General features: G+C 42.4%; 1 protein-coding gene across 3 annotated transcripts in view; it reads left to right on the forward strand.

Moving 5' to 3' along the window:
* The window catches only part of PLCB1 (phospholipase C beta 1), a 684,602-nt gene that overhangs the window by 566,502 nt on the left and 98,475 nt on the right, over window positions 1-19,625 (forward strand). For all 3 annotated transcript variants that reach the window (XM_080813475.1, XM_080813477.1, XM_080813476.1), the window contains exons 24-27: window positions 4,976-5,108; window positions 7,575-7,628; window positions 10,606-10,825; window positions 13,678-13,858. In XM_080813475.1, coding sequence (XP_080669601.1) covers window positions 4,976-5,108; window positions 7,575-7,628; window positions 10,606-10,825; window positions 13,678-13,858 — 588 coding nt within the window. The remainder of the gene's footprint in view (window positions 1-4,975; window positions 5,109-7,574; window positions 7,629-10,605; window positions 10,826-13,677; window positions 13,859-19,625) is intronic.

The raw sequence follows: 19,625 nt of genomic DNA on the forward strand, positions 1-19,625 counted from the left end.
CCTGAGATCATAACCTGAGCCAAAGGCAGACGCTTAACCAACAGAGACACCCAGGTGCCTCTAGTAAAGACTTTTTTTTTTTTTTTAAGATTTTATTTATTTATTTGACAGAGAGAGATCACAAGTAGGCAGAGAGGCAGGCAGAGAGAGAGAGAGAGAGGGAAGCAAGCTCCCTGCTGAGCAGAGAGCCCGATGTGGGACTCGATCCCAGGACCCTGAGATCATGACCTGAGCCGAAGGCAGCGGCTTAACCCACTGAGCCACCCAGGCGCCCCTCTAGTAAAGACTTTTAATAACAGCTTAGATTTCTTCGCTTTACAGTGGAGTAGGCAGCAGACACTGGCTGCAATGAGGCTGGTGTGTCTAAAACCATCTCGCACTCACTGATCTACAGCTGCTTCTGCAAGCACTCTCCATGAGGGAAGGGTCAATTAGAATTTGTACTCACCGGCCCTTGGTTAACACAGTATTTTAAACATCAGTCTGGGGGCGCCTGGGTGGCTCAGTGGGTTAAGCCTCTGCCTTCAGCTCAGGTCATGATCTCGGGGTCCTGGGATCAAGCCCCACGTCGGTTCTCTGCTTGGCAGGGAGTCTGCTTCCCCCACTCTCTATCTGCCTGCCTCTCTGCCTACTTGTGGTCGGTCTCTCTCTCTCTCTCTCTCTCTCTGTCAAATAAATTAATAAAATCTTTAAAAAAAACCAATCTGATATATTTGCCATCATAGAGTCTCACTAAATTAATAAATAAAATTTCATAAGTAAATAAATATAATAAATAAATATACAAATAAATAAATACAATAAATAAATAATCATAAAAGACACCTGACAAGTATCAAGCAAAAAAAAAAAAAAAGAGGCAGAAACAAAAACTGTTGAGGAGCCCCCGGATTCCTTAGTCTTAGCATTCTCCTTGGCCACCCTTTGCTCTCCGCTTTGTCCGGCCCCTGGGGCGAGCCGGTGGGGCGTGGTGGGCTGCAGGTTATTTGGGCCACTGCATTTCCCAGAATGCTCCTCTCACTCCACCATTGCTGTGGGTACATTGCTCACCCTGACACAGTCCCCGAATTCTAGACAAACTGCCGAGCATGGCATACAGGTGGGCAGCTTCTGGGCCAAAGGTGATCTGAAGATGTGATTTGTTTGGCCTTAGTGATTTCAAATTAGGGGATTTCACACACACACACACACACATACACACACACACACACACACAATTTGTTTTCCAGCTTTTCTTGAAGCCTATTCAGTAAGACTGAAGCTGAGTGGCAGCTGCCCCTTTCCAGGACCTCCCTCTCCAGCTCTGGCCATGGCCCCACTTTGCCTTGTTGTATTAAGTCTTGTCAGCTTTGCTCATTTCCATCCTTCCCATTAACTGCCTATTCATGTATGCTCTGAGAGACACCTGGCTGGCTCAGTCAGTGGGGCGTGCGACTCTTGATCTCAGGGTTGTGGGTTCAAGGCTCGTGCTAGGCGCAGAGATTATTTAAAATAGAATCTTTTAAAACAAAAGACTGTATACTGTGAATGGCGCCCTCTAGGGGTTGTGCCGTGTCTTCCACCTTCCCGGAGGCATCTGGGTGTGTGACCCAGGAGTCACATCTCGAGTGTTAACTAAAGAAGCATTTCTCCAAAGATTACCTCACAATCCAGCGCCAAACCTTGGTGGTCTCTTCATCCTCAGTTATAACTGTAACATGTTTGTCTGTGTGTTTATTCAACATTTATTTACTTTTTAAAAAATCCCTCTGAATTGATACATTATGTCAGTTTCCAGGACCTGCGGCTTTGTCTTGCATAACCTTGATAAGCAGAGATTTATTTTTCCTTCCACTTGACTCAAGTTGATGATTGAACTTGGTTTCCCAAGGGCGTACAGCTACACGGAATGTCTGCAAAACCAGATACAAGGCGAAAATAAGCTTGCTGGATTCATTTTGAACACATTTCCAGCCTGATACTCCCAAGACACCAAGTTTGGTTGCCAAAAAAAGCCACATACTATTGCCTTCATGAGAGCTGGCTTGCCATCACCTCTTTTTCCCTCCGTCAGAATTTTCTTTTATCCTATCTTTCTTCAGAGGGCTAATTTTAGCCAGCTGCCACATTGGGAAAAAATGTGATTTATCTCCCACGTGGTTCCAGAAACCTGCCTGGATATAGATGCGGAAGGTCAGATGCCTGTGGAACGGAGCCCCTTTCTTTCATTTCCCAGGCAGCTGAGTTTGGTGACTGCAGGCTGGGAGGCTGAGAAGGCTAGGAAGGCTGCGAAGCTTTCTTCTACCTTATTCCATGCGGATAACCAGTCCCAGTGGATGACTCTGCTGATATCCCAGGGTTCTTTCCCATATTCCCTTTACTTCAGTCCATTCTGTGCAATGTACATGCATCTCCTTTATGAATTTTGTGGCCAAACATCTATGATATTCCAGTCTTCTCAAGTGCCCCACAAATCCAAATGCCTGCAGGAGTGAGACAGGTGAAGCCTAAATGAGTGAAGAGGGAACCTCCTAAAAGGGACAGAAACCATTCCCTTCTAACCCACCTAGGGGGAATGCAGGCTCAACATTGCCGATCTGAGCTTTCAAGAAAAGCAAGAAATTCATTTTATTAACATAAAATCTCCTTCATTAAAATCTTTGGCAACCTTGGGTGAGCCAAAGAAAACATTCCCATGCACACTGTTTGGACCCTATGCCTCCAGTCTGCAATTTTTTTTAGGGTTTTATTTATTAAAGTCATCTCTACGCCCAATGTGTGGCTCAAACTCACAACCCGAGATCAAGAGTTGCATGCTCCTCCGACTGAGCCAGCCAGGTGCCCCCACTTTGCAATTTCTTGGTGAACAAAAAATATGCAATCCTTCCCTTGGGCATAATGCTTTAAGGGAGAATTTTCCTGATGGATGTAACTTAATAATGCAACCAGAGTAGGACTTACCCATCCAAAGAAGCCTTCCCCCCCGCCCCAAAAAGGCAGAGTTCTACCACGGTGAGTTGTGTAGGCTGGCTAATTTTCTCCTTTAGGTTCCTGCTTCCCCAAATTCATTCCCAGCCACGAGTCCCAGAGATCGTCACTTCCACTCCAATACCACTGGCCACAAGCAGGCCATGGTAGATAAGTAGGGGTGATTTGTTGAATTGAAATAAGTTCTGCCATCATGGGAAGCAGTTTCAGAACTCGGGCTTTAATGATGCTTTTGGGGGACAGAGTAAAAGCCACTTGCGACAATCATTTTCATCTTACATTTTATAAAAATATTTTCATATGACCTTCTGCTCTCTGTCATCTCATGACACCATATCACAATGTTGGGCTCCAAATGATTTCTGGCTATTTCATAATATTGTTATTATGTTATATTATATATATTTTTTTAATTTACTACCAAGTAGAACATTGGGATAGCCATTGTCAGTAATGTCTGCCATGAACCTGGATGGCAAGTCTGAGAAAGAGTTGAAGGGCATTTCAGAATTGAAATGCATCATTGCAAGGGTATGTGATGACTACTGAGGCAATTATTTTATAAAGAATAATGTTTATTCAGCAAACATTCACTAAATGTTTATTCTACATAGGACATAGTGGACTAGCTGCTGGGAGGAATGGAGTGGAGATTTCATAAATTCTGGCACATTTATTATTATTATTCATGGGTAGTAGTATACAAACTTAAAAACTTTCTTTTATTTTTTTAAAGATTTTATTTATTTATTTGACAGACAAAGATCACACATAGGCAGAGAGGCAGGCAGAGAGAGAGGAAGGGAAGCAGGATCGCTGCTGAGCAGAGAGCCCGATGCAGGGCTCGATCCCAGGACCCCAGGATCATGACCTGAGCTGAAGGCAGAGGCTTTAACACACTGAGCCACCCAGGCGCCCCTAGAGTTTATTTATTTTAGATCCACCTACTCACTCTGTGCCAGGAACTATTCTAAGCACTTTATAACTGTTAACTTATTTGACCCTTTAAACAACCTTACGGTGTACATAATATTATGACATCCAGTATAGACTCATCTTCATCTATAAAGATGAGGAAACTGAGGCAGAGAGTTAAGTGACTTGCCCAACACTACACTGCTAACAAGTGGCAAGGCCAGGGGTGCCTGGGTGGTGCAGGCCCTTGGACATCTGACTCTTGGTCAGCTCAGGTCATGATATCATGGTCGTGAGACTGAGCCCCGCATTGAGCTCTGTACTCAGCACAGAGTCTGCTTGAGATTTTTTCTCCCTGTCCCTCTGCCCCTCCTGATCATGATCCCCCCCACTTAAATAAATAAATAAATAAATCTTTTAAAAAAAAATGGCAAGGCCAGATTTTGAACCCAGGTAAGTTTGACTCCAAAATCTGTGCTGTAACCAGTTAGCTACTGCTGCATAACAAACAACTCCCAAATTCAATGGTTTACATCAACAATGACTGACTGTTTTTCATGAGTCATTTGGTTAGCTGGGCAGTTCTGCTGATTTAGACTAGGCTCAGCTCATCTTAGCTGGACTCCCTCATGTGTTTGTGGTCAGCTGGGGCTGGCTGGGCTACGAAATCCTTACCTAGATGACCCGGCTCTCCTCCACATTGTGTCTTGTCTTCGATGGCTGTAGCAGGGGTCTGAGAAAGAGAGGGAAAATTCATAAGTGCCTTTTCAATCTTCTGCTTGCAGCAAATTTGCTCCTGTCTCATTTGACCAAGGCAAATCACATGGTCATGTCCACAGTCAGGGAGGGCACTACAAAAGGGCATGGACATTGAAAGGTGTACAGATCAAGGCTTTTTGACATAATCAACCCACTACAGTCATGGCTCAACACCATCCTGTTTCTACCCTGCTTTCCAGACAGTTTCATTTTGATATTTCAGACCCCAGATGTGTTGTGAAAATGCTAAATCAAATGTAGCCTTGTTGGCTTAGGAAGGTTATAAAAGAACAGTAAAAAAATATGGAAAATAAAAGGATATTTATGATTATAGGCTGATCCTGGGGAAACACCATCAGAAGCTCCAAGTGAAGCCAGGACAACTCCAGCAGAAAACGGAGTGAATCACACTACATCCTTGGCACCCAAACCACCCTCCCAGGCTCTCCACAGCCAACCAGCTCCAGGTAAACACTCTGAAAAGAGAGCTAGACAACACAACTAAGAGCCTCCCGTTTATTTGTGCCACTCAAGGAGATAGCATGAGCAAAGATGCAAGGACGTAGGAGGAGCTCCAGAAGTGAATGCATGGAATGAGTGCATGCATGAATGAATGAACGAATGCCAAGAGAGATTCATGAGTGCTCTTGTTCTGATGATAACTTATGAAGCTACCACGAACCATCACCCAGACCCCCATGTCTGTTTAGCGATACAGTTATAATCTACGTGCCCGCAGGCCTGTGAAGGATTCTTCACGCAACTTACGAACAGTTGTGCTTGACAAGCATCTTCTTAGTTCTACTTCGCTCATTAAGTCTCTTCCAAGAATTCCTTTCCATCTTTCTCCAACTTACTTTTCAATGACTTTGGGCGTCCACCATGTGCTGAGGACTCCATTCAGCCCTTCAAGTGAATTGACTCATTTCACCCTCATACTAGGGCTGAGTGTGGCTTCTGTCATTGTCCCCAATGGGCAGATGAAGAAATTGGTTTTGAGATGGAGAAGTACTTCCTGAAAGCCACATAGCTAGTGAAGAGGGAAGTCAGGATGGACACTGTTCCCTGTGATCCCAGTTCTGGCTTTCAGCTCTACTTTTACCAAAGGTCCACTCATGTCTCACGTAGAAAAAACCTTTGATTTCTGTGCAGCTAACGTTGACCTTTAATCTAAGACTGCTTTAGGCAATTCTCTCTCCTTTGTATGTCCTCTTTGCCCAGTAGATGGCAGGCTCCCCAGGACAGGCTTCAGTTTGATGCTTCCTTGGTACAGACCTGAGAAATAGCATATAATTGATCACTATTTGTCCAGTGGGTTAATATAAGGTAAATAAAAGGCAGAAGAATTTCCTTCCATGAAGGTATGGCTTCCTGTCTCCTTCCTTCCTCATCCAACTATAGCATGGCAGTGATGAAATCCAGATCTTTTATTTGGAAGGGAAAGGGCATTTCTCATAGGAGAGAGTGAGATTTTAAAAAAGAACAAATCACATTTGAATTTGTATCAAATGGGCATGAACTGGGGCCTGTGCTTTTAAGAAGGTTGTTGAGATCAATAATGCTAAGAAGACGATTTGATCATCGGGAGTGATATCTTCAAATAAGGTTTTCATATTCCAAATACAAACATTTTGAGTACTTCTGGAATATAAATAAGCCATTTAAATACGTGAGTAAATATAGTCTTGTGCTTTGAAGAGTAAAATTTGGCATTTTAGCACTTGATTTTTTTAAACTTGATATTTTGAAATAATTTGACTTACAGCAGCCTTTTTTTAAAAGGCACGGAATTGTAAAGCTGATCTCTTCTTCCCTGGTGTTAACATCTGTCGGAATCATGGTACAGTTATCAGACCTGGAAATTAACGTTGGCACAGTACTTGGAGCTGAACTACAGACCTCATTTGAACTTCACCTGCTTTCTACTAATGTCTTTTTTTTTTTTTTTAAGTAGGCTCCACACCCAGCATGGAGCTCAACGTGGGGCTTGAACTCATGACCCTGAGATCAAGAACTGAGCTGAGATTAAGAGTCTGACACTTAACTGAATTAGCCACCCAGGCATCCCTCTACTGATGTCTTTTTTTATTGTTCCAGGTTCCAACCCAGGATCCCACATTGTATTTAACTGTCATGTCTCCTTGGTCTTCTTGAGCGTATGACTATCCTGTCTTTCATGACCTTGACACTTTTGAAGAGTCCTGGTCAGTTCTTTTGTGCAGTATCCCTCAGTTTGGGCTTGTCTGATGTTTTCTCATGATTAGAGTGAAGTTTTGCATTTTGAGCACGAATATCGCAGAGACATTGCCGTCCTTCTCACTACATCATATTAGGGGTAACTGATGTCAGCATTTCTCATCATCTGCCATGTTCGATCACTTGGTTAAGGTGGAGTCAGCCAGGTTTTTAAACTGAAAGTTCTCATTCCCCTTTATAGATAATAGTTACCTTGGGGGATATACCTTGAGACTATAAAATATCCTTTTTCTCCTTCAATGTATCTGATCATTTTGGTGTCCAACAGTGGATCTTGCCTGCCTCAATTACTACTGAGTGCAGGTCCACGTTTGATTTTTTTTTTAAAAGACCACTTGCCATTCCTGATCTTGCCAAAAGGTGGCAGTAGCATTGCTTAAATGGAATTTGTCGACCATAGTTTCTACTCAAAGTGGAGGGATGCCCTTTCTGTCTATAAATGGAGCATATAGACTGCATTTAATTAGGTTTGCGTCTAAATAACAAAACGAAGACATTGCTTCCAAGGTTTTGTTTGTTTGCTTGTTTGGGGGTGTTTTTTTGCGAGAAATTTTCTCCTACAATTTCTTATTTCTCCATAAAGAGCCTTGGACTCAAGGGCCAAATCTAGTTGTTTTACGGGAAGAATACACTTTCTAAAGTTAAAGGAGGCTATTTCTTTTGTCTCTTTATTTCAGGTTCTGTAAAGGCACCTGTGAAAACAGAAGACCTTATTCAGAGTGTTCTAACAGGTAAATGCTGCCCTCTTCCCCAAGGAAGTAGGCAGCTGAATATTATACAGCATAAGTATTTAGCGAGAGAGGATGTCCCCTCATCTCTGAAAAATAACATAATTAATATTTCTTCTCTGAAAATACCCACAGATATACAGTCTGAGTTCAAATCACATTATACAATGTCATCATGTCATCACAGAGAAGGAACCATATTTGGCAGATAGGACTCTATTGGTATAAAAATAATATAATTTCATAAGATATTGATATTAAAATCAAAGGATAGCTTCATACTGGAAATATGGCCCAGAGAACGGGAACACACGCCCTCCCAACATGCCAATAATAAGGCATACTTTAGAAATGCATAATGTGAGCCATTTGGGGCCACTGAATACGGAGTATTTAGGAACTGTGATCCCATCAGAAAATAATTTATATTTGGTTAGTACCTTAAACTAGTAGAACTAAAATTGGTACCTGATTTCTTTACTACAACGAGCAGCATGTAGCAGCATCTTCAAAACGTTTGTAGTATTTGGCCCAATACGCAGACGTAATGCAAACACATGTTGACCAAAAATCAGTGCTCTTGGTAACAGCCAAAACTATAAACAACCCAGAAGTCCATAAGCAGTAGTGTAGATAAATAAATTCTGGTATAGTCATAGAGTAAAATAGGGTACGGCTGGAGGGATAAATAAACTATGATCGTACACAACATGGATAAAATTCACACGCACAGTGTGGAGGCAAAGAGGCCAGATGCAAGAGAGCACATTCTTTGTAATTCCAGCTGTATACAGCTAAAAACAGACAAAACGAATTTGTCCATTAGAAACATGGATTCAGATGATATTTGGGAGGGGACAGGGGATGCAGACCCCAAAAAGAGGATCTCCAGGACACTGATAATGTTCTGATCTTGATCGGAGAGGTGGTTAGGAAAGCCTGTTCACTCTGGGAAAATGTATAAGAGGGTGGATTTATGATTTATGGGCTTTTATGTGTGTATATTTCACCAATATGTAAAATCTGCATCGAATAATTCTTGAGGAATGCATTAAAACATGTTCTTAAAGATTCAGTCCCATGGGCAACAGTATATTGTTAACACATAAAATAAGAAACAGAAGTGTAAATACAGCATGATTCCAGGGTTATTTTAAAATACATAAATGTGTAGACAAAAGGCAGTGGATGTGTACCATTATTAATACTGATGATCTCTGGGTGGCTTGTTTGCGAGTGATACTTATTACTTTATGTAAATGAACATTCCCGTTATGCTTAAGACCCTATTCAAAGAATAGCCTTTAATCCACAGACTTTAAAAAAAAAAGAGCACTTTCTGTGGAATTTTTTTTTAATCATAGGTTGGAACATCCTGAACCCTCTTGCTAAACTTGCTGTTGCTGGGTGCTCTATACCATTTTAATGAAGTGAGATTGGATCTGTTACCCAAAATGTAGCAATTCCTTAGGATTATAAATTCTTAGTATAATAAGTTATTATGCAACCATAATGAGTCCATTTGGGCCTGAGGGAAACCATTAGATAAATGTACCTGATTCTCTTCCTGGCCTCTTTCTCAAAAGGAATCGAATGTCAGGAGAATAGACACATTATAAAAAAAGGGGAGCATGTTTCAACTGCTTAACGACCTTAGCACTGAAGCACATAAATTATTATTCTGATTTCAGTGTTTATCCACTAGATAGCTCATTTCTATTCAGGTCTGTCGATGTTCATGGCATATATTATTTCTGAATCTCTTGACAGTTCTAAATATTTATGATACCATATTTTTGTTCCCAGAAGCAGAAAGTTCAAATGAAAGGATGAAAACAAGGGAACTGTGTACTTAATTTAGGTCCAAACAAATGATAATTCATTGAAGTTAAGACACCGTCAATTTGAAGGCAGCCCACTCTTCATGGATTGCTAAGAAAGAAAAGCACCAACAAGTTGTGATTGTACAAAGTATCTGAATTTTAGAAATGTTCACGTACTTTAAAATGCACATTCTAGAATTGATGAAATTTGTCAGTAAAATACAGAACGTTTTAAGGTCGAGCTGTCACATTACATGTTTTCAAAGCACTGGCTAAAATACCACGTAGTAATAAGGTATGCTACCACGAACCCTGATGGTTCCTTTGGGCAAATGCCATCAAGGGACCCTCCCTCGCTTTGGGTCTTTATCCTGGAACACTGTTGTGATAAATCCAAACTTACAGGGTCTGGGCTGTGAAGAGTGCCCCTTGGAGACGGTGCTGTTATGTGTGATTTGTTAAGCCTCGACAAGCACGTTGCCAGAAACTGTTCAATACTTCACATGATTCTTTCATTTCATTATCACAACAGCCCTAACAGGTAGTGGGATTATTGAGGTCCTTAAAGTGGATCCTGTTGGTGCCCATCCCTTTCCCATGCTCCAGCTGTGATGCTGCTAACAGCTCCCAGCTTCTCCTTCTCTTGGCAATTGCCCTCAGCCCAAAAGAAGACTCCTCCCCAGGAGGTTATACCTTCCCTCCCTGATTTTCTCAATTTGCAAAAGGCTGGCCTTCTTACCTCAAGGTGAGACCCAGGCAGAAGCCAGGCTCCTGCTGAGACCACACCGCTGCGCTGCTCGCCTCTTTCCCCTTCCCCCCATCTGCTGCGCTCCCCTCTTCCCTCTGAGCCTCTCTCAAGTAAATCACATACACCGGAATCCCCCCTCTCAGGCTTTGTTTCTGGGGAAGACAAACTTCCCCCAAAAATTATGAGGGAAGAAATTGGGTCTTTGAGAACTTCGGTGATGGAATCTCAGAAGTTAGCAAGTTCGAGAGCCAGACTGGAACCCAGATGCTTTTGACATCCAAGCGCTGCTTGGAAGCTCCAGTTGGCTGGGATCAAACCAGTATTGCCCGGGAAGCAGGTTGCGACTCCTCCTGACATCTGTGTTTGCTGTCCGTCCACGTCTGTTAGCTCTTATACTCATTTGTTGCAGAAGTGGAAGCCCAGACCATCGAAGAGCTAAAGCAGCAGAAATCCTTTGTGAAACTTCAAAAGAAGCACTACAAAGAAATGAAAGACCTGGTTAAAAGACACCACAAGAAAACCACTGACCTTATCAAAGAACACACTACAAAATATAATGAGATTCAGAATGACTACTTGAGAAGGAGGGCAGCTTTGGAAAAGACAGCCAAAAAGGATAGTAAGAAAAAGTAAGTTGAGTGAGTATTTCTGATTTGTTTCATAGTATGAAGGAAAAGAGTCCTTTACGTGGATTTTCGATATTTTTATACCATATTTTGGATACGGGGCAAGAAGGAAGGCCACCTCAGCTCAGTTTTGCTTGTGGACTAAATTTCTTTATTTGCCCACCTCCTAAGAACAGATATGCAGGGTGTCCTATCCTTGGGTTCAGGCCTGTGGGCCCAATACCAGTGGGCTGACTTCCCATGTTACAGCTGCCGACCTGGCAGGTATGCAATTTTGCCATGTTCTAGAACCTAGTTGAAGAGGTGACTTGCTGTAGAAAAGAGAAGTCTCAACTACCCATTGCTGCCTTTGCTGAAACCCACAAAGTCTTGTACAAGTAGCCCTTGTCTGGGTCTAGGGATCCTCATAGCCCCATGTACCCAGACCTTGACAGGGAGAAGCATCCCTCACATACTCATTCAGCCTACATTTATTGAGTGCCTACTGTGTGCCCTGGGGACACAGCAGTGACCATGACTTACGCAGTTATCACCCATAAGTAGCTAGCATGGCAAAGCAGGGAACTATGTGATCATGCAAGCCACCTGCCATTGAGCTGAGTCAAATAGGCTCTACTATCCTTTCTTTCACTTCCTTAAGGAATAATCTTATCTTGATGCCGGGTTAGAGACAGATGCAAGAGGCAATTTCAGATCCATACATACGATGTATGATTGAATATGTGCTTAACTTAAAGACACAATCAAAGCCCAATACTTGGGTTTTAAAAAGCAACGACATCACCATTTCTTAGAACTAAAATAGTCTTAGAAGCCATTGAGGTGAACTGCTGCTACTTCTTGAAGGAGAAAGCCAAAAGCCCAAGACTTTTACACAATTACACAATTATAGTTACACAGTTACACAAATGGTTCCAGCAAAATTGGCCTGAAACTTCTCCTAAATTTCTGTTGTAGGGATGTATATATGGGGTCCTTTGTTTATTCACACATTTGTTTACTTGGAGGTCATATCCTGAAAACTTCTAATAGAGTATGGAAGTAACTCATCATGGAAGACATATGTAAAAGTCCTATGAAAATAGAAAAAGAGAAGCAACACACATTCACGCAGTCTGAGTGGTTACCAGTTATCCAGACCCACTGTACAGTATGGCAGTCACCAGCCACTTGTGGCTTTCAAGCCCTTGAGAAGTGACTCATGGAAATGGAAATGTGCTGTTTAAGTCTAAAATACATACCAAATTTCAAAGACTCCATTTAAAAAATATATATATATATGTATATATATGTGTATATATATCTATATATATACACATATATATATATATGAGCTCACATTTTTATATTGACTTATATTGATTTTATTTTAATTACATGTTGAGATGATAGTATTTTAGGTGTACTAGGCTGTACAAAACATGTTATTAAAATTTTCACTCATTTCTTTTTGCTTTTCAAGTTAGCCACTAAAAATTCTAAATCACGTATATGGAAAAAAATCAAATACGTGGCCCATACTGTATTTCTACTTGACAGTATCAACCATTTAATGTCATTTCTGTCCTTGAAATGCTGAATTTTAGCTCTTAGCCTCTGAGAAAAGGGAGTAGGGGTTAGACAATTCTCCTTATCTGATTAAAGCAAACTTGCTTGTTTTTCTAAGAGAGACAAACATTTTCCTGGTATTAAATTACAGAAGAATTCATCTCATGGATCTTATACAGGCAATAGTAGGCAACAGGGGATAATGTCTGCAACGCTGTTTTTACAGAAGATGCAGAAACACTGTTCCCTTGGTTATTTTTTATAATTTTCTTAAAAAAATAAGCAAAAAATCTCTAAGATACATCAAAAGAAACTTCTCTTTAAGAGTCAAAGCATTGAGGTCTGTTTATGTCCGTCTCACTCCCATCACCTTTGATACACATTAAAATCCTGAAAATACCTCAGAGTAATAAATGATAATATCGTCCATTTCCGTGTGTCCTACAAAAAGTAAGACCATAACTTGTAAGGGATCACACCCTATGTTTTAGCACAATAAGTTAGTGAGAATTGCTATGATTTATTTCCACATGACTCCTAATCTTCTCAATATCTGTATAATTCTCTGGCTATGAACAACTCAAAGAAAGTCACCCTGCATAGTGTAAGCACGCAATAAATATTTTTCAATGAACTCATGCATCCTCCTTTCTCTTGTAACCTAAGCATTTGGAGGAAAGCGCCATTTTGGGTAGAGCTATCCATGAAGTTGGTATATCCCCCCAAAGAAACTTATTTGATAATATATCTTTTCTTTAAAAGATGTCAAGAAACAGAACGTCAGCCAGGGGGAGGGTTTGCCAGCAGGTGGGGTCTGCACGTGCTCTCTGTTTTCTATCCATATCACCCAGATGCAAAATTCAGCCGCTCTTCAACTCCCCTGAAGACTCCGATCGATGTTGAGTGTAGTGAAGTCGTTACAGGACATAAGTAGCTGAGAATCACATTACACATGTCTTGTTAAAAAAAAAAAAAAAAGATAAAAGACTTAAAAGATCCTTATTAGGGATTGTTTTTCCCAAGGTAGGGCGGATTATCATTCTCTCCACCACTACCACAGGGTCCCCAGCCTCCTTGTTTTCCTTCTCAGCCCCAACATGAAATCTCTCAGTGTCATCCACTCTCTGTGTTTGGAGACCCTCCACTGGTAAGCTTGTCCTTGGGGTATCAACCTCTATCTCAAGTGGTTTATTAAAACATTTATTTCCCAACACATCCTCTGTCTAGGAGGAACTGTGATGTACAACCTTCCCTTCACCTTGTTATGCCCTGCATGGTTTCTGACTCAAGATCTGTGTCTCTTGCAGATCAGATCCCAGCAGTCCTGACCATGGTTCATCAACAATTGAACAAGATCTTGCTGCCCTAGATGCTGAAATGACCCAAAAGTTAATAGACTTGAAAGACAAACAACAGCAGCAGCTGCTTAATCTTCGACAAGAGCAGTATTATAGTGAAAAATATCAGAAGCGAGAACATATTAAACTGGTAAGCCCTAGAAACGCAATTGTGTTTGTATAGCTGGGGACCCTCTTTTCTATAGAAAGCTCTTAATGTTCTTGGATAACTTTAAAGAGAGACAGCGGGGTCTCCTGGGTGATTCAGTTAGTTGGGCGGCTGCCTTCAGCTCAGGTCATGATCCAGGAGACCCAAGATCGAGCCCTGTGTCAGGCTCCCTGCTCAGCAGGGAGTCTGCTTGTCCCTGTACCCCTACACCTCCTCCCCCCACTGCTCGTGTTCTCTCTCTCCCTCACTCACTCTCTCTCAAATAAATAAGTAAAATCTTAAAAAAAATAAATAAATAAAGAGAGAGAGTGGCAGGTCTGGCTGGTACCTTCCTTTGGCTTCCTTAGCCAATGATCTTACCTTGATGTCAGGTTATAGAGTGAGGTAAGAAGCATTTCTCAGATCTGTAGTGTGACATGATTTAATGTGTGCTTCACTTGACAGGACAATCAAAACCCAGTCCTTGGGCTTTATAAAACAATGAAATAATTTCTTAGAATTTGAAATTGCATAAGGGCACCTCGTGTCCCCCACACTAATATTTTACAAGCTCCACTGCTCCAGCATCTTCACCAAGCTCCCCTCTGATCCCTGATGATGCTATTTTACTGTTTTTATTTTTCACTAACTTATTTTGGGGTTATAGTTTTGGGGGGGAATCTTTGAACTCCCACAAGGAATTAAAAAAAACATGCTTATTTTGGTTCAAGAAAATTAAGAACATGCTACAAATAAATGTTCACTGTTTTTGGTGTCAGCAGGCCTAGCAGGCATTAAACAATACAGCCTAGTCTCCTACATTGAAGAGAGTAGAGGAAAGGATCTACAGGACCAGTGTGGGATGTTGTCTACCCAATCGCTGTGTGCCAACCCCCCTCCCGCCCTGTGGAAGGAAATGCCATAGTCCCTCTTAGTGGTCAGTTTTGTCCTCCAGAATGTTTTCTCAAAGGTTGTGACATTCTCTCCACTATGTTGATGCCTTGACACATAGTACGGTTGTGATAAATATTTGGTGACAGATTAAATGAATCAAATGGTCAAGTAGCCTTAAAAACAAGCTTGTGCCCCAAACAACACCAATGAATAAGTTAATAGAAATGAAAAGCATGTAGCCAGAGTTGTATGAGTTTGTATGGTTCTGCTCTGGAGTTAGGTGGATGGAGTTAGGTGATTCAGTATCTTACTGTTGACCTAGTCTGGTTGTCCAGTGATCATATGCAAACGAGCGGGTCAAAGTCAGGTCAGGAGCGTATCAAATATCGGATTCCACTTGGCCGGTTAGTCTCAACTTCACATGCATCAGAATCACTTGGAAGGCTTGTTAAAACACAGATTGTTGGTCCTTGCTCCAAATTTCTAGTTCATCAGGCCTCTTGAAGAGCTGGTGATAGATGTTTTGGGTTCCTGGACCACACTTTGAGGACCACTGCCTGATTCCTAGGTGTATGGCTTGAGGATTTATTTTTAACAAGCTCCGCCTGATGTGTGTGTGTGGGGGGGTGCGCTGCCTAGTCTGTGAACCTCTGAAATAAGCTCTGAGCTATGGAGGAATGGTAGGTCAGGGATCAGGTTCAGTGTAAGGAAGGGATTGCCTAACAGGCCAGAGAAAGTCAAAGTAAATCTTAGTGAGAAATAATGGCTTTGAGACCTTGCTACAACCCCAGCCACCTGATTTTCTCCAGTACCTCATCCCTAGTACTCCAGAAAATAACAACAATAATAAAAATTAAAATAATAACCATGTATTGCACATTCACCATAGGGGCCCTATCTGTGTTAACCATTTACAGAAATTGTCCAATTTAATCCTTACAACAACCACCCCTGGAGTTTAGTATTACTGTCAGCATCTTTTGCAATTAAAAAAAAAAAACCACACAGAGCAATCCACAACCAGAAAGGGATGAAGTTGGGATTTAAACCTTGGTCCCCTGACTCTAGAGGCCCTGCTTTCTAACCATTTTGCAGATGCATCTGGTAATTCAGATCTCAAGCCAAGCTTATCATAATGACCTCATATCTACTCATACAGGATGTGCACAGTCAACGCCTTCATTGCATTGCCTAGGATACTGTTCTCTCTCTCTTTTTCTCTTCAACAACCTTATTATCCATGCCAGGCATCGGCACAATTTTAGAACATTTTATCACATCAAAAATAAACCCTCGTTCATTCATTCATAAACAAATATGTATTAGATACCTACTCAGTAAATATTTTCAAATAGAAGAGGATAAAAATGACAATCCCAGCCTTTATGGAGACTACATTCTAGATGAGGGGTCAGACCATGAACAAAATAATTTCTTAAGGGACAGCTGGGTGGCTCAGTCGGTTAAACGTCTGCCTTTGGCTCAGCTCCTGGTCTTGGGGTCCTGGGGTCCGACCCTGAATCAGGATCCCTGCTCAGCAGGGTGTCTGCTTCTCCCCCTCCCTCTGCCCCCTCCTCCCATGGCTCATTCTCTCTCTCTCTCTCTCTAACAAATAAGTAAAAGCTTTTTAAAAATTTCATAAAATATATAGTATATCAGGTGGTCCTAACTGTTAGGCAAAAAAAATCAATGAGAAATGGGGAAATAGGGAGGGAGGGTGGAGGGAAGGTTGAGGAGCATGCTTTGAAATTTTAAATTGAGTAAACAGGGAAGGGCTCACGGAGAGGCAGCAGCTGACCTGGAGTGAAGGACTGACTTCTACAAACATGGGGCAGGATTTTGTTCAGCAGAAGGATTAGCAAATGCAAAGACTCTGGGTGAGGGATGGAGCTGTGTGCTGGGGGACCCACAGGCTGGCTCTGTCTGAGACTGTCAGAGATGGGACTTCCAGGGCTGGGGACAGATCTTGTAGAGTTGTAGACCTCTGGGTTTCAACTTTCATGTGAAGTTGATGCCCCTGGAAGGTTTTGCATGGGGGAGCCACATGACCTGAAGTAACCTTTCCGAGGATCATTCTTCTAGTGCCTGGTGAAGAGTAGGGCCCCAGGAAAGGGCCATCCCAGAGGAGAGTTCAGATGAATGGTGATCCAAGGGTTTAGAAGCCCTGGGGTTCTCTGGCAAGTGACTACGGTTGACAAACACGGTTGTTATGCCCGAGTTTTCGCGTCTGAGAGACCACCAAGGAGCCAAGCACCGATGCAGTCACACGAGGGTTTATTTGACAAGCTTAAGCTTGGTCCCAAGTATACCCGACAAAGTGGAGTAGGGACTTGGACCCCAAACCAGATTACAGTCACAGTTTTTAAAGGCAGAGTAGGGGTGGACTGGCAGTGGGTGAGGACAAAGGGGATTAGGGATGATGTAAGTCTCTAAGGAATCAAGGTCTCCAGGACCTTGAGGGGCTAGCTATTGTTGGGAGAAAGGTTATTTATTACCAGTAATAAAAATCTTCTCGTGAGACCCTTTAGATGTATATCAGTGGGCTATATGCTTGGGAATGATTGCTGACACTATCTTGGAGGTTTAGAGATAAAGTTTCCTAAAGTAGACTTACAGGATCCTGGTCGGACCTGTCAGGGTAGGGGGTCGGTCAGGCTAGGATTGTCCTTAGCAAAACCTCAAGGTGAGGGCAGTTGAGTCCCCAGGGGAGAGCCACTCTGTCTGTTTCAGTAGGTAAGGAATTTTAATGCTTTTCTTCTGCCTCTGTGTCCCACATCATTCCCCCCTGAACAATTTTGACCCTTAAATCTTTAAGGTTGTTGAGGGTGGAAGGTCTCATCTTCTGTAACTTCTTCCTGCTGAATAGGGGCGTAGAGTTGTCCCTACCTACTCGTGTCAACATTGATCAGTTGGGGAATGTGTAGGGGAGTTATGAAAGACAGAGGCAGCTGAGTCCAGGGGTTTAAATCAATCATTAAAGGAGAGAGGGACTGTTTAAAGTGCTAACCTGAGTAGGTCAGAACCCAAGAAATATTTTATGATAATCTGGAACATCGAGATGGCTGTACTTATGTCAGGGCTAGACTCAAGGTGGGTACAGCCTTGTTTTTCTTGGCCTCCACAACGGTGACTATTACTAGGAGGACTAGGCAATCCAGCCATAATCATCTGGGGTTGCCCCAGAGTTCCAGCCCCTGGCCAGATTCCCTTCCCCAAGGAGAGAGAAGGGGTAATTCAGAATAAGAGGAAAACTGGGTCATCATGGGAGAGTCCCAAACCAAGAATTCAGGGTGTGGATGAAAACAGAAGCCCAGATGTGCCAGAAGGGTCTTTCAGGGAGCAGGGGGTGGTACAAATGGGTGCAGAAATCACAGGGAAGAGCTGCACCCGGTCACTGTCACTGGAGGAACACCTCAGCATGCGGCCCCCCATCGGATCCCAGCAGAGGAGGTCACAGAGAGTGGTTCAACAGGTTTTCTCCTGGAGGGGAAGGTGGATTGGGAACCAAGGAAGACCAAGCTGAGCTTCTAAGTAGAAAATCACACCCCTGTAGGAACACTGGAGCAGGAGAAGTAGTGAAACTCCTCCTGGGGAGGAAGGGGGTGGCAGTCCCACCACAGATGTTTCTACTCACTTCTCTCTATGAAGGAATGAGTGTGTCCACAACAAAAGCTTTGAGGTGCCTGGGTGGCTCCATCCATTGAGCATCTGCCTTTAGTTCAGGTCATGATCCCGGGAACCCAGGATCAAACCCCACGTTGAGCTCCTTACTCAGTGGGGAGTCTGCTCGCTCTCCCTCTGCCTGCCGCTCCCCTGCACCTGTTCTCACTCACTTGCTCTCTCAAATGAGTAAATAAAATCTTTAAAAAAAAATAAATAAACTTTGAAGAATTCTTTAGAAAAACATACATACATGTCCAAGCCGGCCTGGCCCTTTCAGGCCGAATATACTCAAAATACTCACCCCGTCACCTTTGTGATTATGGATTTGGGTTTCAGATAAAGTCCTGATGCCTTTGAACAGAGTTGTATTCCTTTGTTAAGAAGGCTGAAACACCTAAGATTTAGAACCGTACAAAGTTTGTTTTATGGCCGTTTAGAGGCATCCACAATTTCTACCACGTGCCCTTAGCTGGTACATATCAGAACTTTCTATCACTCCATTTGCAACAGCCAGAAATTGTTCTGCCAGGAAATCTTTTGACTGAGAGCACCCAGAGTGTTAGTTCTATCTTTGGTTGTGGATCCGAGTTAAGAACAGGCCTCTCAGGCTAAATTAGACAAATGAAAGTGTAATTAAAAAGCAAGTAGGCCCCAGGTAAAAAGGGGAATTTGGGTGATGAGGGAAATTAAACAAGATATTTCATCTCCCAAAATTGGTTTGGGAATTAAATACAGATGTGTTTAGAATAAGGTCTATACATTTCAAGTGCTGGCCCCCACAGTTCAAGGATCAAGAAGGAAGGCATTACATCAATCAACTCCCTGCCAAACATTCACTGAAAACTCAGTATTTGTGGGGTGCCCAGCTGGTTCAGTTGGGAGAACATGTGACTCTTGATCTTTGGGTCGTAAATTCGAGCCCCACGTGGATGTAGAGATTGAGTAAAAATAAAATTGTTTTAAAAAACTGATATTTGGGGTACCTGGGTGGCTCAGTTGGTTGGGCAACTGCCTTCGGCTCAGGTCATGATCCTGGAGTCCCCGGATCGAGTCCCGAATTGGGCTCCCTGCTCGGCAGGGAGTCTGCTTCTCCCACTGACCTTTCTCCACTCATTCTCATTCTCTCTCTCTCATTCTCTCTCTCTCTCAAATAAATAAATTTAAAAAAAAAGAAAGGTGATATTTGCAAAACACTGGAGATGAAGACGAAAGA

Source organism: Martes martes, assembly GCF_963455335.1.
Source record: "Martes martes genome assembly, chromosome: 9".
NCBI lineage: Eukaryota > Metazoa > Chordata > Mammalia > Carnivora > Mustelidae > Martes > Martes martes.